At 46.1% G+C, this 27,702-nt stretch overlaps 2 protein-coding genes and 1 long non-coding RNA gene across 4 annotated transcripts in view; 1 reads left to right on the top strand and 2 right to left on the bottom strand.

Moving 5' to 3' along the window:
- Positions 1–2,843: 2,843 nt before the first annotated feature.
- Positions 2,844–14,177, bottom strand: LOC124008503 (ribose-phosphate pyrophosphokinase 2). Of its 2 annotated transcripts, XM_046319821.1 has the most exons (7): positions 13,888–14,177; positions 8,984–9,167; positions 5,773–5,871; positions 5,410–5,534; positions 4,398–4,571; positions 3,598–3,757; positions 2,844–3,336 (listed from the first exon to the last, which is right to left on the bottom strand). In XM_046319821.1, the coding sequence occupies exons 1-7, from the start codon at positions 14,007–14,009 to the stop codon at positions 3,244–3,246; spliced, it is 957 nt and encodes a 318-aa protein (XP_046175777.1). In that variant the 5' UTR covers positions 14,010–14,177; the 3' UTR covers positions 2,844–3,243. The 2 variants fall into 2 exon arrangements, with proteins under 2 accessions (XP_046175777.1, XP_046175778.1); XM_046319822.1 differs by lacking the exon at positions 8,984–9,167 and having other exon boundaries at positions 13,888–14,012.
- On the top strand, positions 13,079–27,632 carry LOC124008504. Its single transcript, XR_006834106.1, has 3 exons — positions 13,079–13,137; positions 26,920–27,005; positions 27,202–27,632. It is a non-coding gene; the product is annotated as an uncharacterized LOC124008504 (long non-coding RNA).
- The window catches only part of LOC124008502 (FERM and PDZ domain-containing protein 4-like), a 37,532-nt gene continuing 27,449 nt past the window's right edge, over positions 17,620–27,702 (bottom strand). Inside the window, exons 7-16 of the mRNA XM_046319819.1 lie at positions 27,254–27,361; positions 26,893–27,024; positions 25,268–25,387; positions 24,744–24,880; positions 24,338–24,464; positions 23,971–24,060; positions 23,601–23,783; positions 23,053–23,188; positions 21,892–22,938; positions 17,620–21,634 (exon numbers count right to left, since the gene is read on the bottom strand). Of these exons, the coding sequence (XP_046175775.1) occupies positions 18,249–21,634; positions 21,892–22,938; positions 23,053–23,188; positions 23,601–23,783; positions 23,971–24,060; positions 24,338–24,464; positions 24,744–24,880; positions 25,268–25,387; positions 26,893–27,024; positions 27,254–27,361 (5,466 nt within the window). The 3' untranslated portion in view covers positions 17,620–18,248. The remainder of the gene's footprint in view (positions 21,635–21,891; positions 22,939–23,052; positions 23,189–23,600; positions 23,784–23,970; positions 24,061–24,337; positions 24,465–24,743; positions 24,881–25,267; positions 25,388–26,892; positions 27,025–27,253; positions 27,362–27,702) is intronic.

Raw genomic sequence — 27,702 nt, 5'->3', positions numbered from 1 at the left:
AGATGTTTCTTTAAAAACATTTTTTTAAAGATGTTGTATCCATCCAAACATCTTTATAGTCGCATCTTTTGTCCTTGGCATGGTACAGGTTAGAATATTCTCGCAAGGATAAATTCAGGTTAGTTACACTATTCTGGCAGCATTTCAGCATATATCAGGTATCCTACTTTTATATGACCAATACCTTAAAGTTAATATGAATATCAGTGCTTACCAAAGTTGGACTGATTGACTAGTGGTACTTCTCCAGGCTTTGCGTTGCAGCAATGTGTCGCGCCTTTGCGCAAGCATAGGAGATATACTGAGCAATATGCAAATGACAGAGTCTGACGTCACAATACAGCACCCATCCAAGAACGATTTGGAAATTAAACACACGGTATATTAAAATTAGATTACATTTGAACCTCATTTTTCAACGGCGGGAATTAGAACAAATTTAGGAGACGTGACACATGTGTCCAAAATTCCACAAATGTGTTTTTAAAAATCACTTTATTCACCGAGTTTCAGGCACCGCTGAGAGAAGTATGCACAAGACGCCACCTGTCGGAAAACGGAGGTATGTACCGTACCACATATGGTATTTATCATGTTACTTTTTCTTGCACTCATTTCTAAGAGAGCAAAGAACATGTCCATTCTATTAACTCGATGTTAATGGTCTCTATAAAACAGACGCATATGATTATTACCACTGGCAAAGATAACTATAGATTATAACTCACATTACTTAATAAATATCTAATAGCACTTGTCTTATTTTCTCGATGATCCTCTTTGTGAAGTATGTTATGGTTACGTGACAGTTTGGCCTGGTTCAGATGAAACACCTAGTAAGCACGTGGGTGCCAGCTATGGAGCTTTTCAGCCACTATCCATCACCATGAAATCAAACCTGACATCACGGTCCTCATGCCTACTGATGCCCCTCAGGGCAGTGTATATATATATATATGGAAGACAGTCAGCAGTATGTAGATGTCACTTTCATATATATATGAAATATTATATATGGCTGTAGCCATCAACCACACCATCCCGCATCACCCTTGTTGTCTCGGCCTGAGCCTAAACAAGGATATTCACCCTGGTTGGTCCTTGGATGGGAGTCCAGGGCAAAGCGTCTCACACCAGGAGTGCTGATCTAGGACCAGTTTTGCATTTTAGATCACAATTAATAAGATTACATAGTCAAGGAGGACCTGATCCTAGATGGTGGTTGGGCCGTGGTGTTGCATGGCTAGTTTGGTGAACTCACCCTTTTAAGACGTGTGACTGACAAACGATCAACCAAGGTCCTTTACTTTCCCATGGCACTGCCACAAGATTCTGGTGCCGTAAGTAGCAACACGTTCCTCATATGGCCACCCAATTACTCCCATCTTCCAATGGGATCACACAACTCCTGCCCATAGGGAAAATAACAGTGTACTGTCTATAACAATTCATCTGAGGAGCCTCAAAGAAAGGAAGACAGTCAGCAGTATGTAGATGTCACTGTCAAAGTTTATTGTCAATGAAAACCCTGGTGGCGAAAAAAAATAAAGAGTGGCTGCCTGTCCACCAGCAGTGTTCAACCAATCCGCGAAATCATTCTGAACACAGCCTTTGGAGCACTCAGCATACAACAGGGGAAATTAACCCTGAGGAGTTACCCTCCTACATTAGAACTTACGCTACAAGTAATTGGGGGGGGGGGGGGGGGGATAACACTTAAGACGCGGGGAAAGTAGAACTTTGAAATTCGTGACCTTTTGGGTGAGGGTTGTTTGACCAATCACCCTTTGAAAAAATGGATAAACCTGATGGAGAAACTGGGGACAGCCCCTCTAAGTTATCGGATCTAATTAAATGGATAAACCTGATGGAGAGACGGAACAGCCCCTCTAAGTTATCGGATCTAATTAAATGGATAAACCTGATGGAGAAACTGGGGACAGCCCCTCTAAGTTATCGGATCTAATTAAATGGATAAACCTGATGGAGAGACGGGACAGCCCCTCTAAGTTATCGGATCTAATTAAATGGATAAACCTGATGGAGAAACTGGGGACAGCCCCTCTAAGTTATCGGATCTAATTAAATGGATAGAAATAGAGCGATTGTATCATTGACTTGAATGTGGACACCCCTTCCATTCATTTAATCCTATCCGATTGCCGACATCCTATCAGATATCTCTTGCTGCCCAGTTTTTCAAAAGTTTAGAAGTGGTGTTGGAGTTTTAGTAAATGAGCAATTTCAAGATTGTAGTGGAGAAAATGTGATCAGAAATACAAAGGTGAGCATGAGGCCCTGCAATGACACCAGTCCGTCACTAGAGTGCACCACTAGGTGCATACTAAATGAAGGAAACTAAAATGACAAATCAGATTTGGCCTTGTTACGTGGCACTAAAGTAGAGTGTTTTAACTAGAACATGTGGAAATGCTTACGACAATTCTCTCTCATATCGCAAGTTGAATTCCATGATACAATTTTGGGACTTTAAGGAGACAATTCTAGACGCTTATAGACATTACGTGGGTATCTGCTGGTTGAACAAATACAGCCTCTACTCTGGATCTTTCGGAGAAAAAAACTGAACTCCAACACTAACCAAATGTTGCTGGTTAAAGGAATTAAAAATCAGCTGTTGATGACTAAACAACCCTGGGTGGCATTGATTAGCACACACCGTAGCAAAACATCGGATAGATAGTCCCTCCCCGTTCACTACCGTTTTGAGTCAAGTGATCGGCGTCTATTGATTAAACAAATGTGCCTCTAAAACCAGCAGCGTTGCAGATTCCCCACGGAACTGGTTAGAACAGTCAGATGACTCAAGAAGTGACATCACACAATGGAATGCTTTCATTTATAGTGAAATGGACAAAAATGAGGTACAACAAACAGGAACATCGTTAGGCAATGGACCTTTGGTTAAAATGACAGCCAGATCCTTTGGCTGGCAAAGCATGATAATGAAAACAAACACAATAAGGAAATCTTAACATGGTATTATGCATAAATAGAAACTTGCTGGTCTCAAAGAGGTGATACTCTTTCTTGGGTCTCCACACGGAACGGAGCTGGGAAAGTGGGCGTGGCCTTTAGGAACCGTTCACATGTAATTGGCCCAAACCGTCAGGGCTTAAGGACTTCCGGGAGGGCGTGGCCACTGAAGGTGCGAGCTGATTGGACCACGAGGAGAGAAACGGCCTAAATTGGCCATTGTGACCTCTTCCTTGTGACCATCCTTTATAAGGGCACGTGGCTGAAGAGGTAGGACACCGACTCGCCATTGTGGGTTCTCCTGATCGCCTCAGCCAGGATCATGGCTATATCTATGATCTGGTGGAGACCACAAAAATACAACATCATATACATCTCTATGGCAGACCGCCGTATACCAGTGCCTCAGGTCAGGCAACCTACAGGGCAGCCAATCAATCCTGGTTGGACTGGTTAGCTTTAACAACAGCAGCAAGCTACAGGTGCTTCAAGACATGGGAGAGGCAAAATGCTGCATGTATCAACAAATGGATTCCTCATTGGCTAAAAGGTAGAAGGACATGTGAGAAAACAGGAAGTGCCTATCTGGACTGGGGGTACCTGTATCTTTGGGCAAGACTTCATCTTCTCCTCCTGGGGGATGGTGTTGGTGACCACCACGGCCTCGAAGGGAGCGTCGTTGATGCGCGCGATGGCCGGACCGGAAAATATGCCGTGCGTGAGGATAGCGTAGACCTTGATCGCACCGGCATCAATCAATCTAGAAAGAGATATGAGTTGTGTAATGAAAAATCAAAAAGTGACAGTAATTCGGAAACTGTGTTTGAAATAATGCATATGAGCAAAGTAGAAAATTTAAAAAGGCACAAGCATCAAATAGAAGAGTGAAAGGTTGAGGATTTTCAGACCGTGAAAACGGGAGCTATGGTTGAGACTGGAACAAACGAAAACGATAATGATTTTTATTCCCCCCCCGGGCCAACTATGTCCAAACAGTAAAATAAAAACAGCAGAGATAAACTTGCTTTAAAACAGCTACATTTTGTCACTGCAGCAAACAGGAGGGCCCTACATGTTTAGGTCAGCGACAGTACCGTTGGCCACACCCACGCCCCCATTTTGACAAAGAAAAAAAAAACCTGAGTTGATTTTGAATCCCTAAATCACTTCTCACCCTCTACACAATCTCTCTCATTAGGTTTGATAGAATGGGTTCAGGTCAACAAACCATACGGTGATTTGAGATCAACAGATGCTCAACAGATGAGCCTACATAGCAACCATCTATAAATACAGACTTTTATTGACAGCACAAGCCAAACACAAATAACCTAGAGCAAGGCCATGGTAGAATAACTTTGGGGATATTAGGATCTGTGTGAGGGGTCGCTGTGGCTCACTTCTCAGCAGCTTTGCAGATGGTACCGCAGGTGTCGGCCATGTCGTCGACCAGGATGGCCACGCGGTCCTTCACGTCTCCGACCAGGACCATGCGGTCCACCTCGTTGGCCTTCTTCCTCTCCTTGTGGATGAGGGCAAACTCCACATTCAGACGGTCAGCGATGGAGGTCACTCTGGATACAAGGAAATTAAAACAAAGATTTAGGAAATATGAGATGTGCATGTCAGCGCTCAGCTGAAATAGCACCGCATTCGCATGACCCCCGGAAGTCGGGCATAAGTCATCTCGGAGATGGACAGGTACAAAGAAACACCCAATGAAAACGGTAAAACGAGGGAGAGATGAACAGGTCCAAACACTTCTTCCTCGTCGCTTTGCCACATTGTTGAAGACCTCAGGACCAGCCGTATCCGGTTCATGTGACCCTGCCACATTGTTGAAGACCTCAGGACCAGCCGTATCCGGTTCATGTGACCTTGCCACATTGTTGAAGACCTCAGGACCAGCCGTATCCGGTTCATGTGACCTTGCCACATTGTTGAAGACCTCAGGACCAGCCGTATCCGGTTCATGAGACCTTGCCACATTGTTGAAGACCTCAGGACCAGCCGTATCCGGTTCATGTGACCTTGCCACATTGTTGAAGACCTCAGGACCAGCCGTATCCGGTTCATGTGACCTTGCCACATTGTTGAAGACCTCAGGACCAGCCGTATCCGGTTCATGTGACCTTGCCACATTGTTGAAGACCTCAGGACCAGCCGTATCCGGTTCATGTGACCTAAACACATTGTTGAAGACCTCAGGACCAGCCGTATCCGGTTCATGTGACCTTGCCACATTGTCGAAGAACTCAGGACCAGCCGTATCCGGTTCATGTGACCTTGCCACATTGTTGAAGACCTCAGGACCAGCCGTATCCGGTTCATGTGACCGTGCCACATTGTTGAAGAACTCAGGACCAGCCGTATCCAGTTCATGTGACCCTGCCACATGGAATTGGTTATTACCGTTTGGCTCCTCCAGCGTCAGGGGACACAATGCAGCTGTTCTTCCACTCTGGAATGTTCTCCCGGATCCACTGGAGGACCGCGGGCTCCGCATACAGGTTGTCCACGGCGATGTCGAAGAATCCCTACAGACAGAGATACAAAAAGTTAGATTTTCCATGATAATATACCGCCTTCTTTGACTAGCCTAATATTGAGCAAAAACGTAGCGACAACTTTAGACTTCACTACATTAACTAGGAATTAAACAAATCTAGCAACTACTACTAGTCGTTTCAATGGAATATAACTTCATTTATCGGCAGGTGAAACTGCACCTTGCAATTGCATTGCTGTGACGGTGATGTGTTGGATGCTGCCTACCTGGATCTGCGAGGCGTGGAGGTCCATTGTGATGATGTGGTCGGCGCCGGCTACAGACAGCATGTTGGCCACCAGCTTGGCTGAGATAGGAGCACGACTCTGGGACACAGAGGGAGTTACAGGCTCTTTCAAACGAAGCACACTATTCAATTATTCAGTGTGACAACAATTGTTGTAATACAGTAAAATGCTCTGGATTTAAATAACTAGTGAAGTCTAAATCGTTTGCTCCTCCACAAGGAACACAATCCAGGTCAGGCGACAGACAACAGATGACGATTGGCTACAGGTTGTCGTGTGTTTAACACAGACATCTCGGTCTTCTGTGGTTAATGCACACAGCCCTCTGTAGCAAAATAGCAGCACAAGGTGACCGTAGAGATTCTGGTTTCAGGGGACAAATCACAACTCACAGGTTACTTTATTTACACACACAAGTTCAACTCTGGCAGGACGCTTGTTTCAACATCTATTTTGTACTAGGTCACATTCCACAGTGCCATGTATTGATTTAACATGCCTCGGGGAAAAGACAACAGTGATAGGCCAACATGTGGAATTAAACAGCCACCATTTGGTATAAGCAAGCATACCCCGTCTAAATCCTTCTTGTATTAAACTTGATTTACAAATATAAGTAAACCCTCTGTCGGAAATCTGTAATGGCCTGTTCTAGAACTTGTAGTTCTGAGTGTTTGTATAGGCTACAGATGTATTTCCCAACTCCAGACCTCCAGTAACCCCTGCAGCACACATTTTTGTTGTAGGCTCAGACAACCAGATGCAACTTGTCAACTTATTATCAAGCCCTCAACGAGTTGAATCAGGGTTGACTAGATGGGATGCCTCTGATGTCAGAAGTGACCTTTTCAAAGCAGGCTAGGTACATCAAATGAAGGTTAGGAAAAGGGTTAGGGTTAGCTAAATTGCAAAGATTCTCCAACATGACCTAGAATATGCAAGTTATGACGTCAATTTGACATTAGCAAGATCCCTGCTAGACATGACCTTGAAACCTGTTACACTGGAGGACAAGAGTAGGGAAACACTGGGCTACAGTATGCCACTACGTTAGAGGGGCCTTTGAGATCTGGCATGTTACACCTTGTTACAAAACATAATAGGGCTCCCGAGTGACGCAGGGCTCTACGGCACTGCATCTCAGTGCAATAGGCGTCATTATAGTACCTGGTTCAAATCCAGGCTGTATCATATCCGGCCATGATTGGGAGTCCCATAGGGCGGCACACAATTTGGCCTGGCGTCGTCCGAGTTTGGCCGGAGTAGGCGGTCATTGTAAATAAGAATTTGTTCTCTCACCGGACTTGCCTAGTTAAATAAAAGGTTAAATATGCTCCACAACAGAGATTGCGTGCTTCGGGTCTCATGATAGTAACTGGTGCTTGATACACTGTCTTTGGGTTGATAGAGAAAGAGGGAGAAAAGGTGGAATATAGGTTAGGCCTCAGAACAACTGCGGGTTGCTACATGAGGAAACTCGTTTGTTACTTTATTAACTGGAACAGTGTGTGAATCATTTACCAGATAAGCGGTGGTCTGAACCTTTTCTCCCTTCTTGGAAAGCCTGACGTCACCTCAGGCGATGAACCATGCTCTAATTCAAACCGACAGATTTATTTGGCCGGGGCTGTATTTTTCGTATGTCTTTTGTGTTATAACACAGAAGTTATTGGATGACATGCCTATCAACTGTGTCTGGGGAAAACATTCAATAGGAGGAGATGTGTGTATGTTTATATACAAAGTACCAGTCTAAAGTTTGGACAACTACATGGGTTTTCCTTTTTTAAAACCCTTTTCTACATTGTAGAATAATAGTGAAGACATTAAAACGATGTGGAAATGGCAATCAATAAAGTGTAAAACAAATTCAGAGATACCTCAAAGTAACCACTCTTGCCTTGACAGCTTTGCACACTCTAGGCATTCTCTCAACCAGCTTGACCTGGAATGCTTTTCCAACAGTCTTGAAGGAGTTCCCACATATGCTGAGCACTTGTTGGCTGCTTTTCCTTTACTCTGCGGTCCAATTCACCCTAAACCATCTCAATTGGGTTGAGGTCGGGTGACTCTGGAGGCCGGGTCATCTGAAGCAGCACTCAATTACTCTCCTTATTGGTAAAATAGCACTTACACAGCCTGGAGGTGTGTTGGGTCATTGTCCTGTTGAAAAACAAATGATAGTTCCACTAAGCGCAAACCAGATGGGATGGCATATCGCTGCCGAATGCTGTGATAGCCATGCTGGTTAAGTGTGCCTTGAATTCTAAATAAATCACGAGTGTCACCAGCAAAGCCTCCACACACCATCACACCTCCATGCTTCACAGTGGGAACAACACATGCAGAGTTCATCCATTCACCTACTCTGTGTCTCACAAAGACAGTGGTAGGAACCAAAAATCTAAAATTTGGACTCCTCAGACCAAAGTATAGGTTTCCACCGGTCTAATGTCCATTGCTTGTTTTTCTTGGCCTAAGAAAGTCTCTTCTTAGTGTCCTTTATTAGTGTTTTTTTACAGCAATTAGACCATGAAGGCCTGATTCACACAGTCTCCTCTGAACAGTTGATGTTGAGATCTGTGTTAATTGAACTATGAAGCTTTTATTTGGGCTGCAATTTCTAAGGCATGTAACTCAAATGAACTTATCCTCTGCAGCAGAGAACTTCAGGTCTTCCCTTTCTGTGGCAGTCCTGTTTATTTGAGATGTTATTGCCATAATAAGGACTTGGTCTTTTACCAAATAGGGCTATCTCCTATATACCACCCCTACAGTGTCACAACAACGCACGAAGAAGAAATTCCACCAATTAACTTTTATCAAGGCACACCTGTTAATTGAAATGCATTCCAGGTGACATCATCATAAAGCAGGTTGAGAGAATGCCAAGTGTGTGCAAACCTGTCATCGAGGCAAAGGGTGGCTAATTTGAAGAACATCAAAACACTTTTTTGGTTACTACATGATTCCATATGTGTTATTTCATAGTTTTGATGTCTTCAATATTATTCTACAATGTATTAAATAGTACAAAATGTAGAAAAACACTTGCATGAGTAGGTGTGTCCAAACTATTGACTGGTAATGTATATATGCTACGTTTTGCACTACATACTGGACACTACACATGGTGAATCATTGTAGTAGACTTTGGGCCTGCGAGCAGCCCGTCAGGCAACAGGCTTACCTTGTCTTTTTTGTCCTGCCGGGCGTAAGGGAAGCAGGGGATGACAGCGGTGACGCGGGACGACGAGGCGATCTTGCACGCGTTGATCATGATCAGCAGCTCCATCAGGTTGTCGTTGATCTCGCCGCAGCCGCTCTGCACAATGTAGACGTCCTCGCCGCGCACGCTCTCCCCGATCTCCACACTGACAGAGACGCAGCAGCATAATTTAGTGTCACCTTAAGGAAAACTCTTACCACCACGGAACCACTCACTCATCTCCACACTGAGGTAGAGAAGATCATCCTCATCACCCTGCTCTTATCACTCCACGCTAGGCATATAGCTCGTATACCCTGACGGAGAAGGCTGATCGTAAACTTCTCGCCATGGACATTTATTTAACTTGGCCAAATCCCTCCCTACAAGTTATGCTTAGGGAAAAAAGGGTAACTGCTACTCACTCATGAACGATACAGCACCACAAATCACTTTCCAACAACACAGTATCATAACTGCACGCCAACAGACGACTGATGGAGGTCTGGTGCAGTAAAATGGAATGACCAGAACAAGCTTAACGTTGACAAACTAACTCTCATTTGAAAGTGCGTGTGGAAAAGCAGACTTCTGGGAATCAGTGCACACACACACACCATCTCTCCATAAGTTGCAGGCTTCAAAACAAGTCAACAACTGAAACATTCCAGACAGGACAACCCCCTTTCCCTGCCTCCGCTGGAGTCATGTGCTCACATCTGACCAAGAGATGCAATTAATGCAACAGCCGGTCTACCTATCTGAACCACCCAGAAGAGGCACGACGTGAGGAGACACGAGACCCACAGCTACTGTATAGACTAGGACTGTCGCAGAGTATATTTTAAAAATGTGGTCGACCGTGTTCTTTCAACCAATCGATTAGGCGAAAATTTTAAAACTTGTATTCTTCCCATATATTGGCACACCCTAAGCTAATAAATCAACAATATGCACCGAGCTTGTCTGATGCTTTAAGCACACTGTTTGATGAAATAATTATGACAGAACTGTTCCTGACCCTCCTCCCGCTGCTGACCATCGCAGATTCTGCCGCAACGCTCCTGGAGTTCATGGTAATAGGCCTGATTGTAACTATATTTGAAAAGGCTAAGTAAAAATGAAGAAGTAAGTTGTTTAACCGTTTTCCAGAACTTCTTGGGGTTAGACCCACAGAGAGAGAACTGCTCCTTAAAGTAACCAACTTTGGCCTTCCGGATTGCCCGAGTACACTTATTTTTCATTTGCCCGAAAGACAGCCAGTCAGCCTGAGTATGCGTGTGCCGAGCCTTTCGCCAATTCCTGAGTTGGAGTAACTCCGCAAGATCAAGGTCAAACCAAGGGCTGAACCCGTTTTTATTTGTGATTTTCTTTATGGGGGCGTGTTTGTTAACAATATCACTGAAAATATCCAAAAAGAAGGTTCAAGTGTCTTCGAAAGGGGATCAAGCTGATTTCTATACCATTTTACAGGCCAGTTCACGAAAGAAGGCTTGCTAATTCATTTTTTTTTTATAGCTAGGGTCTGACAAATCAGGACAGGTTGTTTCAATACTATGTACTTGCTCCCACTTTCACCGAGCAACCATTACGAACACAGGCTGTAAAACAGTGATCACTAAAGTCATTACAGAAAACACCAGACTGATACCTATCAGGATTATTTGTGACGATAACAGAGGAGAGTAGCCTTTTCTGGGTGTTTGGAGTCATACCTTGAGGGATTTGTGATAATATAAGAAAGATTTAGGGAGTCCCATAAGCTTTAGGACTTGGTCAGGTGGTTTAAGCATGTCCTAGTTTAGGTCACCTAGCAGGACAAATTCCGGCCAGGAGAGAGCTTAGGGCAGGTAGGGTACAGGCCAGTGCTGATGGAGGACGATAGCACCCAGCAACAGACAACAAAGAGCTATTTGAAAGCTTAATGCTTAAAACAAGCAAATCAAATTGTTTAGGGAAAGACATGGTGGAGACAACCGAGCACTGAAAGTGATCCTTGGTAAAGATCGCCACTTCCCCGTCTTTGGAAGATCTGTCGAGCCAAAAAAGGTTATAACCAGAAAGTTGAACATCAGTATGCTAAACTCTTCCTTAACCATGTCTCAGTAATGACCAACACATCTGGATTGGATCTGTGAACACACACTTTCAAATGATCCATTTTAGGTCATGAACTTCTAGTGTTAACATGTGAAAAACCCAGGCTTTCACGAGTTCAGCAACCAGTGAAGCAAATATCAGAGCACAAGTCAGAATTGGGGCTAGCAACAGTAGGTGGGCCAGGGTGTACATGCACATTTCCAAATATCATCAACAGCAATACAATCAAGGCCTGGCATAGCACAGGGAGAGCTCTGCAGTGCTGATTTATGACATCTGAATGTGTATCAGATGGCAACAAGATCATATTGTACAGCAATTCTATCAGGTAACATGAATACAAAGCCGACGAGAGGTGGTTAGAATAGGATGGGAGGCCAAAGGTCAGTGTAACCAATAGAGAGTCAGAGTCCCGAGGGTGGGAACAAACACGGTCTGTCCCACGGTTGGGTAAAGGAAGTTTGTAGTCAACAAAGTACACATGAGTCAAATATCAAAATGCACCATTTTTTTTTTCATATAACGAGGGGGGTAGCCATTGTAAGTTCAGAGTCACTCGCCCAAACAGTGCGTGTGTGCTGGAGGCGAGTGAAAGCTCGGGAGAAAGGGGTGAGTGTGGTGAAACTGCCTGTACCAGACAGGGGGAGACAGGCCAGGGAGAGAGTGTGGTCAAACTGCCTGTACCAGACAGGGGGAGACAGGCCAGGGGAGAGAGGGGTGAGTGTGGTCAAACTGCCTGTACCAGACAGGGGGAGACAGGCCAGGGAGAGAGGGGTGAGTGTGGTCAAACTGCCTGTACCAGACAGGGGGAGACAGGCCAGAGCACACTGAACAGATCGCCAGGTGGAATCCAAGCAGCAGTGAGGCAGGCAACGGGAGTAGGTGTCACACCCACTTGGGAGAAGCTTTTATTTCTGGAGGCAGATTTCTTGTAGAAAATGCCAGTGAATGGACTGAACAGCAGGAGGGGGCTTCAGAGGACGCTTCAAAGACCCCTGACATTTGTTGGGTCAAAAGCCCTCTTACGTCACACCTTCGAGTTAATTGAATTTGTATCTGGTCTGTCCTTTCAAGTCTGGGAGCGCGGTTCCAGGTTGGATGGTGTCCTCAGGTCTCTGCTCTTTGTTTGCTAGACTTGGAAAAAGAAAACACTGGAAGCAGTAATCTATCCGGTTAATTTTGGTCAAAATGAGGTTGTGGGTTAGGAGTTTTGATCTGGAACAAAGACCATGCTGTGGAGAGTAGCATCCTGCATATGTACCTGCCAAAGAATCCAACTCCAAATCTATCCCTTTGTAAAAAAATAAATAAAATAAAAACATGTGAGCTCTCACATCTTTCAACATTAAACTGTGTGTCTCTCTCTCTCTCTCTCTCTCTCTCTCTCTCTCTCTCTCTCTCTCTCTCTGAGGGGGGTGTGTTTCACAATCTTTGTTTTGGAGGTGTTCAGAACAAGGTTAAGGGCAGAGAAAGCTTTGTTGTTGAGCGTTTAACACAAAATCCAGGGAGGGGCCAGCTGAGTATAAGACTATCATATATCATGTCAGATCATCTACTCAATACTATGTACTTTCTCCCACTTTTCATCCTTGCAAGGAGGACATCCCACAATAATATCTCATTTATCTGTGTCCTTGTACTCACTCCCACTATCAGGCCAAACTGTATCCAAAAGCACCCACAAATTTGAAAGCAGATCATTGTATTAATATAGCTGACAAAGACCCACTATTGCACATAAGGGGACAAGTAATGAAGCTAGGCTAAAAATCAATAGGAGACCGTAGCTCACCTTGGTTCATGGGGCAATGCAGTGTACTCGCTCACACCCATTGCATCATATTGCTAGTATTGTAAAGTCTACATGCACCAGAGCAGGTTTATGTAGTTACCATCGCTACTGAACAATTAGGTCAGCTTGCTTACTTGCTGGAAATGAACCTAGATTACGTGCATGACATCATTTAGGCTAAAATGGAACCAGGGGTGGCAGCATGGCAAAACAATATTGGAACAATACAGATCAGGAAAATTATGTATGTATGTATATGTATTTCTTATACAGAGCGACAGGTGCAATTAGGTTTAAGTGCATGACATTATTTAGGCAGAGATTGAATCTGGGGTTGCAGCAGGGCGAATAATTATAGGAACAATTTGGATAACACATGTATACATTTGATCAGAGCGACTTACTGGTACAATTAGGGCACATCGAGCGATTTTTCACCTAGTCGGTGCAGGGGGTTCAAACCGGCGGGTTTTTCGTTACTGGCAGAAACTTCTTACTCGCTAGGCTACCTGCAGTTACCACTATTTTCATTCTCTGTTCATTACACTTTATCTGCAACGTTTCAAGACGGCTTGCCTACTGAACGTGGCCTCGTTCTCTGTTGCTGCAGTAGTTGGTTCTGTTTACCTGAACTATGTTGGCTATTATTAAGTCACGTGAGTCTTTTCGCAAACTAGCTGGCATGGTGCATCTTGCAAAGTTACGACTCAACAATGAACACCAGCACGCGTGACCATGGGATTACATAACTAACTTTCCAATGTAGGTGTTGATGTAATAACGGCAGCACGCTAACGTTATTCAGTGCCGTTAGCATAGCAAACTTACTACTCCTGCGCGTGCACACTACTCATGCACACGTGTATGCATGACCCAGGCTGCAGTAAGTTAACGTCCAGCACCAGATAGCTTGCTAGGCTAGCTCGGCAGATCAATTAGATAATCATGCACGTATTTAAATGCAGACGATAAATGCGTAAAAAACGAAACCTACCATGTTTCTTGGTTGGAGAATTTCTTCGTTATCACTTTCCCCAATTCCAGTCCGAGGCGATCAGCCACTTTTTGTGACAGGTCTTGGTGGGAGCTCCCGCTGAAAAGCACGATGTTTGGCATGTCCTAAATATTTATTGTGCAATTTGGTAATGTGAGTAGGAGATTTTGGATGCAACAATTATCCCTCAAGGGGCAAGTTAGCTAACAAGTTAACTTATTTTCGCTGTTGCCAACGCATAGCAGATCAGCACGACAGGACAACTAAAACTGAAAAAGGAAGTTAGAACAGTGTTTGCATGGTATATCGGAAGTGTCACTTCCTAATTCTTATTCTTATTCTTTGGGATTGTTTTGGCGGATCGCGTCCGAGTTCAGGTTCATGCACTGCCACCTACTGTATTGGAGTGTGAGGCTATTCACAGCCAACCAACATTAAGTTATTTGTGATACAGTATTATACAATTGGGGAAAAGGACAATGTATCCTGCCATCTATTAGCCCTAACCCCCCCCCCCCCCCCCCACCGTATTCCATTATTTACCCAATCTAATCCTACTATGGTCTGGGGGGACAGAACACGACCAATCAACACTCCCTGCAACTGTTCTGCAGTAAAACCTAGCAAACCCAAGTATTTCTCTACGGCTTCCATCCTCTTCCTAATTGGACAAAATCGATGCCTTTCTTCTTAGGTGTTTTTTTCCCACGGTTGGCATTAAACGTTATGGTCCATGCTATTTGGAAGGCCAAAACTCCATCCCACCAAAACAGGCTGACATTTCAGTCAGTGTTTTCAAACAGCTTTTACACTAATATGGCATTATAGTCATTTAAAACATTTCACAGTATTATTCCAACCTCATATTGTGGAAATATATATAAAGAAAATCTTAATTTTGACTGCACTGGGCCTTAAAAAAAATATATATATATTTGTTTGTCCTGCCACACATACATCAGGCCTACTATGACTGACTAACGCCCCAATCACACGGACAGCGTGATTGCATTTTGGTACATCACAAGTACATTAGTTTCCAATGGAACGCTGCGTTTGCCTTGCAGCATTGCGTTGCAGAGGCATTTGCAGTGTGTTCTGTGTGGGGCACACATTGGATTTATTGAACGTATGTGCCAAACTGTATGTGTAGACAGCTTGACAGACATGGTAGCAGAAGCTGAATGTTGAACTTTTGTTGCACGCATATCCAGATGATGCTTCATACTATTTTGAGCAATGACACTATTGGTGTGATCAAGGCATAATAGTTACATGTACTGTTGGTTTGAAAAGCACATTGGCCAGAGATTCAGAAAGGAATTGTCTCTTACAGGGGTCCCCCCCCCCTTTACCCTTTAAGGCCTTTGGATCTGTGTGTTTTATCTTGATTTAACTCTGAGAGAGATTGATACTTCAAGTGCTTATTTTATCCACACACAGAAACCTTTGTCAAACCCTTGGTGATACACTCCCTCTTACTATGTTCACATGAGAAGCATCACGCTAGGAAAGAAGGGCCTCCTGTTCACTTGAAATGAATAGACGGTTTTATGTCCAAATGAATAAGACGTAGTTTGGAATGAAACATTTTCATGTTCAAAATGGAATTAGCATTTTTTTTTTGTAGATAGAGAAAGCTACTAGGCCTAGGGTGTAGAAAAATGAGACAGTGCACAAGTTAATATTTTTTTTACTGAATGGAGTTCTTCTACAAGATATTAGTGGAGCAAATTAAATAGCAAGTGAAGACACACCATGACCCACAGATATGTAAAACGTTTTAATGGGTCAGAGAAGCTGAAAAAATATTGAGTGGATTTTTATGTTTATGGTCGGAGAAATAAAATGTAATCTGATACATACAGCTGAAGTCGGAAGTTTACATACACCTTAGCCAAGTACATTTAAACTCAGTTTTTCCACAATTATTGACATTTAATCCTAGTAAAAATGCCTTCTTAGGTCAGTTAGGATCACCACTTTATTTTAAGAATGTGAAATGTCAGAATAATAGTAGAGAGAAGGATTTATTTCAGCTTTTATTCCTTTCATCACATTCTCAGTGGGTCAAAAGTTTACATACACTCCATTAGTATTTGGTAGCAAACGTTTCGGGTAGCCTTCCACAAGTTTCCCACAATAAGTTAGGTGAATTTTGTCCCATTCCTCCTGACAGAGCTGGTGGAACTTAATCAGATTTATAGGCCTCCTTGCTCGCACACACTTTTTCAGTTCAGCCCACCATTTTTTTATAGGATTGAGGTCAGGACTATGTAGTGGCCTCTCCAATACCTTGACTTTGTTGTCCTTAAGCCATTTTGCCACAACTTTGAAAGTATGCTTGGGGTCATTGTCCATTTGGGAGACCCATTTGCGACCAACTTTAACTTCCTGACTGATGTTTTGAGATGTTGCTTCAATATATATGCATAATTTTCCTGCCTCATAATGTCATCTATTTTGTGAAGTGCACCAGTCCCTCCTGCAGAAAAGCAGTTGGGATGGTGTTCTTCGGCTTGCAAGCCTCCCCCTTTTTCCTCCAAACATAACGATGGTCATTATGGCCAAACAGTTCTATTTTTGTTTCATCAGAACAGAGGAGATTTCTCCAAAAAGTACGATCTTTGTCCCCATGTGCAGTTGCAAACCGTAGTCTGGCTTTTTTATGGAGGTTTTGGAGCAGTGGCTTCTTCCTTGCTGAGCGGCCTTTCAGGTTATGTCAATATAGGACTCATTTTACTGTGGATGTTAGATACTTTTGTACGTGTTTCCTCCAGCATCTTCACAAGGTCCTTTGCTGTTGTTTTGGGATTTATTTGCACTTTTTGCACCAAAGTATGTTCATTTCTAGGAGACAGAACACGTCTCCTTCCTGAGCGGTATGACGGCTGCGTGGTCCCATGGTGTTTATACTTGCAGACTATTGTTTGGACAGATGAACATTTTGGAAATTGCTCCCAAGAATGAACCAGACTTTTTGTGAGGTCTTGGCTGATTTATTTTGATTTTCCCATGATGTCAAGCAAAGAGGCACTGAGTTTGAAGGTAGGCCTTGAAATACATCCACAGGTACACCTCCAATTGACTCAAATTGGAGGCAGCAGCATACCACCCTGCATACCACTGCTGGCTTGCTTCTGAAGCTAAGCAGGGTTGGGCCTGGTCAGTCCCTTGATGGGAGACCAGATGCTGCTGGAAGTGGTGTTGGAGGGCCAGTAGGAGGCACTCTTTCCTCTGGTCTAAAAAAATATCCCAATTCCCCAGGGCAGTGATTGGGACACTGCCCTGTGTAGGGTGCTCTCTTTCGGATGGGATGTTAAACGGGTGTCCTGACTCTCTGAGATCATTAAAGATCCCATGGCACTTATTGTAAGGGTAGGGCTGTTAACCCTGGTGTCCTGGCTAAATTCCTAATCTGGCCATCACGGTCACCTAATAATCCCCAGTTTACAATTGGCTCATTCATCCCCCTGTAACTATTCCCCAGGTCGTTGCTGTAAATGAGAATGTGTTCTCAGTCAATTTACCTGATAAAACAACACAATAAAAGTAAATTAGGCTATCTAAAAAGCTATAATGTCATTTTCTGGAATTTTAAAACTTTAAAGGCACAGTCAATTTAGTGTCTGACCCACTGGAATTGTGATACAGTGAATTATAAGTGAAATAATCTGTCTGTAAACAATTGTTGGAAAAATTACTTGTGTCATGCACTAAGCAGATGTCCTAACCGACTTGCCAAAACTATAGTTCGTTAACAAGACATATTGTGGAGTGGTTGAAAAACTAGTTTTAATGACTCCAACCTAAGTGTATGTAAACTTCCGACTTCAACTGTAGATGTTGAAGGACACCATTGAGTCCAGAGAGGATCATATTAAAACAAATACAATGAAAGAACTTTTTAAAAATTATTAAACATTACACACTGACTTAAAAGCGCTTTAATAAGATACTTGCTTACATATTTTATGTCTTTTCATTATAAGTTTTTGCCCTCTGTATTTTAAAAAAACATGTCAAAATAATTTAGAAATTACACGAAGGAGTGTTAAATGCAGTGCAATTTCAGTGCTACGGTACATCAATCCTCTCCACATTGCAACCTATAACTGCATCCTCAATATCACATTAAAGAGTACATGTCTTCCCAATGACCACTCAAAATATCTTTAGTAATTTATATATTCATATAGTGTATCATATCTACTGTATGTACATTATATACATGGGAAAAAATGTACACAGGAAGAAGCGTGTCTATAATAACATCAGTCCTTATTACAAAGTTCTGGACTTGTATGGCTTCGTATAATGTTCATAACACTAAAAGATGGTGCCGCCGGCTGGGCGTCCTACTACTTGCTAAGCAGCGTTTTGAGAGAGCGGGTGAGTGTGTTGGCAATGGCTGACATGGTGCTGGAGTGGCGGACCAGGGCATTGACGCTGTGGTCGCTGGGCGCTCCGATGGACGCCGCCTCAGCTGCGCGCAGCAGGCAGATGTAGTTCATGACCAACTCGTCCACCTTGGCCACCACCTCCCTCTGCTGTTGGGCGGCTGATGCCCCCAGGCCCCTCACCAGGCACATGCAGGCCTCAGACAGGCAGCACAGCACCTGGAAACTGCAGGTGATGGCCAGCAGCATCTCCTCTGGGCTGCCGTGGGCCTGGGCCATCCTGTGACATGCCCGCCCCAGCTCTTTAGACTCGATGGATAGCAGCTGCTTGTATTGGGACAGGTCTGCTGTGATCTGTGGCACCTGGCCGCTGCGGTCCCCCCTGCCTACGCTTGAGCGCACTAGAGCGATGAGCTCGCTGGCGTCGCGGTGTACATCCGAGAAGCCAACGGGGAAGACGTACATGCGGTCTTTGAGTGTGTTGATGCGCGACAGCCGGTCGCTGAAGCTCATGTTGGTCAGGACCTCGCTGTAGAGCTGGTCGCCTGCTGCGTCCATGGCCGGGCCGTAGGTAGACGCTGCTTCTTCCATTTCCCCGCCACGGCTGCGCCTGGACCTCTCGCCCTTCTCGTCTCTCTCTACCTCATCCTCCTCCGCCTGGCTCTTCCTCTTGAAGAAGCAGTAGCTGAAAGTACCATGGCACCTCCAGGGGCTGCCCGAGTCCAGCTTCTGCGAGCCCTTCATGTGCTTGGTGTCCTTCTGCAGGGGGAACATCACTGAGGCCCTCCGGCTGTCTCTGCCCCCAGCCGACCAGCAGGTGGACGCTACCGAGCCCTGCGAGTAGCTCTTCGACAGCCTCTTCCTCGTCGGTCTCCTCTGTAGTTTGGGGTCAACTGGTCTTTGCTGCTGCTGGCACTTAGTTCTGCCTTTGTCGAAGAGCACCTCCACACTCCCGCAGCCCGCAGTTACATTACTGGTGCTCCGCCTGAGCTCTCTGCCCCGCTGCAGGCTGTTGGTGCTGGGCTCCCTGCCCAGGTGGAGGCTGTTGGTGCTGGGCTCCCTGCCCAGGTGGAGGCTGTTGGTGCTGGGCTCCCTGCCCAGGTGGAGGCTGTTGGTGCTGGGCTCCCTGCCCAGGTGGAGGCTGTTCACACTGGAATCCCTGCCCCGCTGGAGGCTGTTCATATTGGGCTCGCACTCGTGGTGGAGGCTAGCTGTGACTGACTGGATGTGGTTTTGTCTGTATGTGACGGTGGACTCCTGCTTTGGCACAGTGGAGTTGATGGTGCTCATGTTGGCTGGTAGGGGAGGTGGAGGAGGTGGTGGAGGAGGAGGAGGAGCCGTGGCACAGGCTCGGGCCTGCTTAGTGAAAGCTGATGGGTGATCTCCTGCTTCCACTCCCAGTGACGTCCCCAGCTGCTCTGTGCGAGCTACACTAGGGGCAGTAGAGAAACAGAGAGAATCGTTAAGAGCCTGTCGGACGGCATGCTTTGTCCTGCAGTCAGACCTGAGCCAGTCCTCTGGGCCACAGATGCTGGCACCCCTTTGGAACATCACACTCCGCGCCCTGGAGGGGGATCTGTGGACCATGCCCCCACCCCCTCCATGGATGCTGTCCCTCACGGACAGGAACCGCTCGACCTCAGGGTCGATGGCGCCCCTCTCTAACTCACTCTCAAGGCCCGAAAAGGAGCTCCTCCTCTCTGTGCCACTGGGCCTTACTTCAACACTGTCAGCGGGTCTCTGAGCATGCAAGTCAGGATAGCTCTTCAACTTAGCGGGCAGCGTGGCGGAGTGATACAGTCGGGAGCCTTTGTCACCCCGTGAGGTGGCTGCATTGGGGTTCACTAGACTCGGGCTGAGGAAGGACGAGGAGGGCATGCAGGGATAGCGGTGAATGGTGTTCCCTTTACTCCTAACCATCTCTATCAGTTGGGGATTACTGGTAATATATCTCCTAGTGTCCTTCCTGACTCCCCCTCCCAGGCCTGCACTGTGCAACCTGCCTCCCTGGTGCATCTGGCTCACTGTCAGGTAGTTAATGAGCTGCCTATAGGACTCATTCCCCTCCTTGGAGTTAGCACCCCTTACACAGGCTGTCTTGGCATGCAGATCATTTTGAAGGTTACTCCTTCTAGCTGTACTACCTGTGGTTTCTTTCATCTTGGCCGACCGGATGGAACCCTCTCTGCTGGTGTCTGACCCAGGAGGGTGTATGTTGGGCAGCATCTTCCGCAGGAGTGTGGGGTCTGCTTGGGGGTGGAGGTCCCTGCCCCCAGGGATCTGGCCCGGGGTGCAATGGGGAGCCTTGTCCTCGTAGGTGAAAACCCTGAGGGACGTGGAAGATTCGGAGAGCGGATGGTGGTTGCCGTCAGGGGCACAGAGGGGTGAATCCGTTGGGGTGCCACAGGCGCTGCTCCCCGTGCTGCAGCCTGCGTCCAGTGATGAGCACTGGGAGCCCTGCAGGGAGTTGTGGGCCTCGCTCTGGAGGGATGAGATCCGTTTGGCTAGGTGGTACTCACACAGCCGGGCAACTCCTTGCCTCACTTGCTGCAGCTGCTCCCCTGGGGCATCTCCCTGCCCACCGGGGGGGTCCCGGGGCTTCTTGGTTGGGGAGGAGGGGAAAGGACCTGCCACTCCCCCCAGGTACCCTTCCTCCTGGCCGCCCATCGCCCCAGTGTCCCCCCCTGCAGCCTCCCCAAGTTCCTCCACAGGCTCTGTCTGTTCAGGGTGTGGGGGAGGGGGGCACGGCAGCCTGCGGTGACTCCTCGGCAGGCTGTTCACCGCCAGGTTCTCCGCCATGATGGAGATTGAATTCTCTGGTAGAGGAAGAGGCTGCCTTCTCTGCAACCTCTCGCAGAACGAGGTACGCTCCACATCCAGCTGGCTCCCCATGTGGCCGTCTCTGGTACTGAACGTGTTGAACTTCCCGTTGGTGTCGGCCAACTTTTTTAGCTGTTTCCCTCCAACAACTACGGAGTTGGGTCGCTTGCTGAAGCCGGAGGAGAGGTTAGTCAGAGAATCAGTGGTTTCTGGATCCAGCTCTATGCCATCTGGATGGAGGGTCTGTTTAGGGAGCGTGGCGGACGACGGCGGCCCGATGTCTCGATAGTGGGAGGGGCTGTGGGCTTTCTTTTGGGTGGCCACTCTGGGCGAGACAGGGAAGTCTGTCTTTTCCTCCATCAGAGGCTGGTAGCCCTCGGAGGTGGCGATAAGGAGGCGCCTGTGGTTCTCGTGGATGAGTTTGTGGGCGGCGGCCTGCTCCATGGTCTCGGTCATCTCTGAGGAGTTGGTCTCGTTGCCTGAGTCAGAGGAAGACTCAGGACTGAAAGCCCGAGACATATGCACACCTATGTGAGCCAGAGAGAAAAAATATTATAATTTGAGCTTCTTTCAACCGTAACTACATAAAAGTAATATAATTCTATTATATCACTTTAAACAAAGTTCAACATATAGTTTGAAGACATCCTAATTTGGGCCAGGTCTGACCACAAGCATAACAGTGAGCAATGAAAAACCAAAACTAGAGCAAGGCCATGACACTGTATGTACAACAGCTGTAAACTATAAGTGATGTTGGCACAATGATGGTAGAACTAAAGACCTGGGTTACTGTTGGGCTGTGGTCGCTGTGGGCGTGGTGGGCGTGGCCTCTCCTCGGACACAGTCAGGGCTTCCAGTGCCTGCAGGGTTGTCACCATGGCATCCTCCAGCCTCCTTTCCCCGCCGCACACCTCGACACGTGACCCCGTGGGGACAGCGTCGATCAGCGACACGGGCATGTCATCGTTGTCGGCAGTGGCCAAAGGGCGACCCTCGGGACTCTCCTCATCAGAACTGTCTCTGAACCCCGGGGGAGGGGCGGCAATGGCGAGATTTAGGGAATGGAGGACACCGTCAGTATCATCATCGTCGTCATCGCCCCCCTCGGGGGGAGGAAGTGAGGTCAGGTCGATGATGTCATCGCTGGAGCCTGAGAGGGTGAGGAACGTGGCTTTGCTTGCCGCCGTCGTGCCGCCCTCTCCACCTCTGCCGTCATCCTCCCCCCCTCCCCCCCCGGTAGAGTCTTCCTCACAGCTGGCGTCATCCTCATCCTCGGCGTCGTCCGTGGTGTCTGCATAACAAAGGTCCCTGAGCAGCGGTTCCTCCACCAGCTCCTCACCGATGTTGCTGTAGACCACATGCGAACTGCCGTCGGCGAACTGATAGGGCACGGTCACCTGGGTCCTGAAGTCCCCCGTGTTGTTGACGTTGTTGTGCAAGTAGGCTATGGGCCTGTTCTCGGGCACCTCGGGACTCTCATCCATCAGGCACTCGTAGCCTAAGTTCTGGGGGTTCACAGTGTTCAAAGGGGGGTCTCCGAAGATGAAGGAGACCTTGGCGCTCCGGGGGGAGTCTTTGGGTTTGTTTCTGGCGGGGGGGAGAGGTGGGGGCTGGGGACTCCTCCGCCCCTCCAATGGCCTCTCATTCTGCTGCAGGGTTAGGGTATGGTTTTGGGGCTCGGGGACGTGGGGAGAGATGTTGTTCTCTCTCCCTCCATTGTTAGAGAAGTCCATGTCACTGCTGTAACGCTCGTCCTGGCCGGCAGCATTGGGGTCCTCACAGTTGCCTAACGAAGTGCTGTACGGCCACTCTAGAAGATTGTCCTGATCTGTTGTTTAATAGAAGAACTCACTTCAACAATTTGGCGAAATTCTGATAATAATAGACATTTATACAGAAGCGCACACGCACACACACACCGCATAGTAATAGGTTGACCAACCCATTTCTTCAGCAATGCTGTTGCAGTGGGCCATGTTGAAGATAGATCTCCTAGAGTCCACTAGGAGTCGATAGTACCCTGCTGTCAGACACGCCAGGTTCATTGCATCACTGGACTCCATTATCAATGTGATGGGCTTCAGATCAAACATGAAGAAATACAAACATTACAGAACACAAGGATGTGGTCTTGCAAGAATAGCATTTATGTACAAACTGGGTTTTTTCTACTTAATAGCCAGCTAATATTGACCAGGGTATCTGTACACTTTTACCTAGTCAGTTGCACAACTAAATGCATTCAACCAAAATGTTTCTTCCGTATTTAACCCAACCCCCTTGAACCAGAGAGGTTTGGGGGGCTGCCTTAATCGACGTCATCGGCGCCCAGTTGTTGTTGGGGGTTGACTGCCTTGCTCAAGGGCAGAACGGCAGATTTTCCCACCTTGCCGGCTCAGGATTTGAACGAGCGACCTTTCGGTTACTGTTCCAAGCCTCAAGCCACTCAGTTAACTGTGTCAACTCGACACCTCAGGCCCCACTCCTTACCCTGACATCCATGACGTGTAGCTCCACGCGGACGTTGATATCATCCTCTGTGAGGATCTCGATGCGGTTCACGTGGCTGAAGTCTGCCAGCAGGGCCATCAGGTTGGTCTTGGTGTTGATCACGTGACTGATGCCGTACCTGGGCCCCACTAGCAAGGTCACCTCTGTCTGCTTCTCCCCTTGCTGTGAGGGTGTGTGTTGGGGGTGAGGGTGTGTGTGTGTGTTGGGGTTGAAGAGGGGTGTGTATGTGTGTGTGTGTGTGTGTGAGAGAGTGTGTAAAATAGAGAAGGCAGGATATGGATTTGGAACAATATTGTTTTTCTATTTGACAAATGACTGAAATAGGGACAGATACAACTAGTGGCCTTACCAAAAGTATGGATTTGAACACTCTCCCTCCATACAACCTCAGGTCACTGAGATACTTCAAGTAGTGCACCTTTGCCTGCAACGCAGTCAACTGCAGGGGGAAAAAGCCAGAGGAAAATGTCTTGGGGTTAACAAAAATACACTAACTGTTTATAGGTTTGACTGTGTCTCTGTCTCAAATACACAACTGACATTATCATTGACGATGAAGAAAAAAAAAGAAAGCAAACACACAACTACACTCCTCTAGAGGGCAGCTCTGCTAAGCATACGAGAGAGGAGAGAGAGAGAGAGAGAGAGAGAGAGAGAGAGAGAGAGAGAGAGAGAGAGAGAGAGAGAGAGAGGTGATGATGGAATCCGTACTGTACCTTTTTTCCCGGAGGCACTAGGTTCTGATTGGTTTTGAGGATGTGCGTCAGTGCTTTCTTGATGTTCTTCTCCTTCATGCTGGTCATCACCGCTGGTGGGATGAAAAGGGCCAGACCCCACTCCTTCCTGGAAATTAAGAAGGCATTTGATATTCAAGGGCGTGGAAATAATGCAAATTAGTGTTCACCCAGTGAAGTCTAGTGGTTAGAGCGTTGGACTAGTAACTGAAAGGTTGCAAGATCGAATCCCCCGAGCTGACAAGGTAAAAATATGTCATTCTGCCCCTGAACAATGCAGTTAACCCACTGTTCCTAGGTCGTCATTGAAAATAAGAATTTTCTAGTTCTTGCCTAGTTGAATAAAGTAGGTAAAATTAAAAAAATTACAGTAAGGAGCTGAACTTACTGGATGTATTTGAGCGAGACCTTCTGCGTCTGCCTGGTCGTCATAGTGAGGACGTACATTTGCAGAGCGGCCAATCGGAGCGCGGCGTCATACTTCAGCTCCGAGCCGAAGCGCTCAAGAACCACATCGTTACAGCTCTACGGAAGACCAGGAGGGGAAGATAGAACCAGTGGATTCAAATCCATTCAAAATAGATACATTTTGTTCTATTTACAAGTTGATGAAGGACAAGCTAGAAACCCGGCATTGTTGTCAGGAACATAGAAGCGATTTTGCTTTGAATAGTCAATCCCAAGAGAACAGAAAATATTATGAAGTTCTGAATGAGCCTAAACCCTTGGACAACTAACCAATTTTGGATGGGAACCTTGAACTTGATATGCATGTATTGTCATTGATCAAAAGGCCATTATTGACAAGCTAAAGTCTCAATGCTTGTTAGACAAGTTCACCTGAGAATACAGGAGTGCGGTCTTGTGTTATGCTCCACTATGATTGGGCCAGGTCTCCTGTGGTGCTCTCACCTGAACGTAGAGGTATTCAAATGCCACGGCATCCCGCCTGAGCAGATCCACCGGGTCCTTGGGGACAAAGCTGATTCTGAAGAAACATTTCATCTTATCAGACCCCGGCCTCTGTGTCACCTGAAACGAAAAAGGGGACGAGAGGATGTGCGAAAGGAGGGGGAGGAATTGAGTGTGTGTTATAGAGAAAATATTAAAATGTTTTACTGCAATGTAAATGTACACTGATGTGAAAGAGACACAGACACATCAAAACGGAAAACATCAAATGCAAGATCCCTCAAGGTGCTACGTCAAACTTCATCAAATGGTCAGGTGAATTCATTCCCGAGGACATAATGGGATGGTAAGGCCAGTGCTAAGGACAGGGTGAGTCATTGTTGCAAACCCAAGTCAGGCAAATTTACATCCATTGGACAGGTTCTTGGCCTCTGTCAAGGGACAGGAATTCATTAAGACACGCAGAGGGAGATATATTGTAAGTGCTACACTGGTCAGTAATTTGCCCTCGTTCCCTATTTCCTTGAAAGGTACACTCTTAGAAAAAAGGGTTCCAAAAGGGTGCTTCGGCTGGCCACATAGGAGAACCCTTTTTGGTTCTACGTAGATAGCGCCTTTTTTTCCCCTAAGAGTGTAACGTCTTGAGCATTGAGCTTACAGATTTCAGCCCCTTACGCGAATCATAACAAAACCTATTACATAACTATTTTCATCCTTGAAAAGAATAATAACATGTTATTCGAGGGTTAGTCCCGTTATTGCTTATCACCAAAGGGCTGTCTATGCAGGATGATGGTGATGCATATTAAAAGTATCCTCACTATGATCGCAGCACACTTTCATTAAAACATTGAAAGCAGAGGCGCCCTGCTGTGCCGGACTTGATAAATCACGCTGTGTTCTTGAGTCGCTCTATGAATACTGAGCAGGAAGTGTTTGCGCACGTCCCAAATGGCACCCTATTCCCGAGTGCACTACTTTTGACCAGCCCTCTATGGGACGCTCTATGGGCCCTGGTCAAAAGTAGTGACCTATAATGGGAATAGGGTGCCATTTGGGATGTGTACTTTGTCTGTCTCAGCTAGAAGCTTGGAGTGTGATTGTGCGGTAGTGCTGGAATAGAATTGCCTCTTATCTATAGGATACTAAGTGAAGAGGCCGAGGTGGGAGTGTGTTTAGGAAGCAGAATGGGATCACTGAGGGTGACTCTGGGCTAGCAACAGATTAATGACTTTCATTCTCTCTATTCTCTCTGGGACGTTGATAACCTGGACCTGTAGCTATAGAGCTCCATACTGAGACCTATCCTCCTGAAATGGGCTAGGGGTGTCTAGTTCAGTTACATATATTATTCTCTTTCTTCCGCTCTTTTTCAAACTATTAGGACTTATGGCAGAAAGCAGAAGCTCCATTTGCTTCGTGTTAGATGTGTATACTGCAAAGCACTAGTAAAAAGGGCTTTATAAATTGATTGGTTGATTGAGTCATTGATTGATCTCTGTCATGAATTGCCCTCTTGGCCGGGTATACCTTACATAAGAGGTCGCTTGACCTCAATGGGACTTCCTGGATAAGTAAAGGTCAAACCAATGACTTAGCGTTAGCATGCCTACAGTAATTCCTACCTGAGTTAGCATCTCCTGTTCATGCAGCAGTAGCAGCCTGTTGCCCGATCCCTCCGTCCGCTGTTCCAGCATCAGGGAGAAGTGCTCAATGCACTTGATGGACAGCTTCTCTTGTAAGGTCATGATAACATCCTATCACACCATAACCAAAGGTCAATTTCAATGTCCTAATACCAAATTATACATTTTGTATTTGTTTTCTTGTTTTCTGCCACTGTGTATCTAAGATGGTTAGAATGCAATTTGCATTTCAAGTCAAGGTTGAGTCCCCACGCCATATTACATTAATTTCCTCCCATTTCACCACAGCAATTATAGAAAGAGTGCCACTCCAACCCCCTCCACAAAGAGCCACACACACCTTGATGGATGTGCTGCAGTCGAACCGGAAGGACTTGGTCTGCCCGTTCTCCAGGTACACCTTCAGAACGTTCTGCATGAAGAGGAGAGAGTTGTCCTTCACTGTGTTCTGGGTGGAAAGGAGACACAGAAGAATGACATACAAGACATACAGTAGCCTACATGAAGAGAACAGAGTTGTCCTTCACTGCATTCTAGGTGGAAGCAGGACTTACAAGGAATGACCTTATATTGCTTGCTAGCATTGTTGAACTGTCTGGATGTAGTCAGATAAACAAGTGTATATCATCACAGAAAGTATTCAGACCCCTTGACTTTTTCCACATTTTGTTACATCCTTATTCTAAAATGTATTAAATTGTCCCCCCCTCATCCAGCTACACACAATACCCCATAATGACAAAGCAAAAACAGTTTTTTTGAAATGTTAGCAAATTTATAAACATTTCT

Source organism: Oncorhynchus gorbuscha, linkage group LG21 (genome assembly GCF_021184085.1).
Source record: "Oncorhynchus gorbuscha isolate QuinsamMale2020 ecotype Even-year linkage group LG21, OgorEven_v1.0, whole genome shotgun sequence".
NCBI classification, from domain to species: Eukaryota; Metazoa; Chordata; class Actinopteri; order Salmoniformes; family Salmonidae; genus Oncorhynchus; species Oncorhynchus gorbuscha.
The sequence above is the reverse complement of the archived record's forward strand: the minus strand, read 5'-3'. Positions and strand labels throughout refer to the sequence as shown.

Coding starts and splice junctions, on each gene's coding strand:
- LOC124008503 (XM_046319821.1), bottom strand. CDS start 14,009: ATGCCAAACATCGTGCTTTTCAGCGGGAGCTCCCACCAAGACCTGTCA. Junction 9,168..13,887: donor TTCTCCAACCAAGAAACATG/GTAGGTTTCGTT, acceptor CGTCTCTGTCAG/TGTGGAGATCGGGGAGAGCG. Junction 5,535..5,772: donor TCCACGCCTCGCAGATCCAG/GTAGGCAGCATC, acceptor CTCTGTCTGTAG/GGATTCTTCGACATCGCCGT.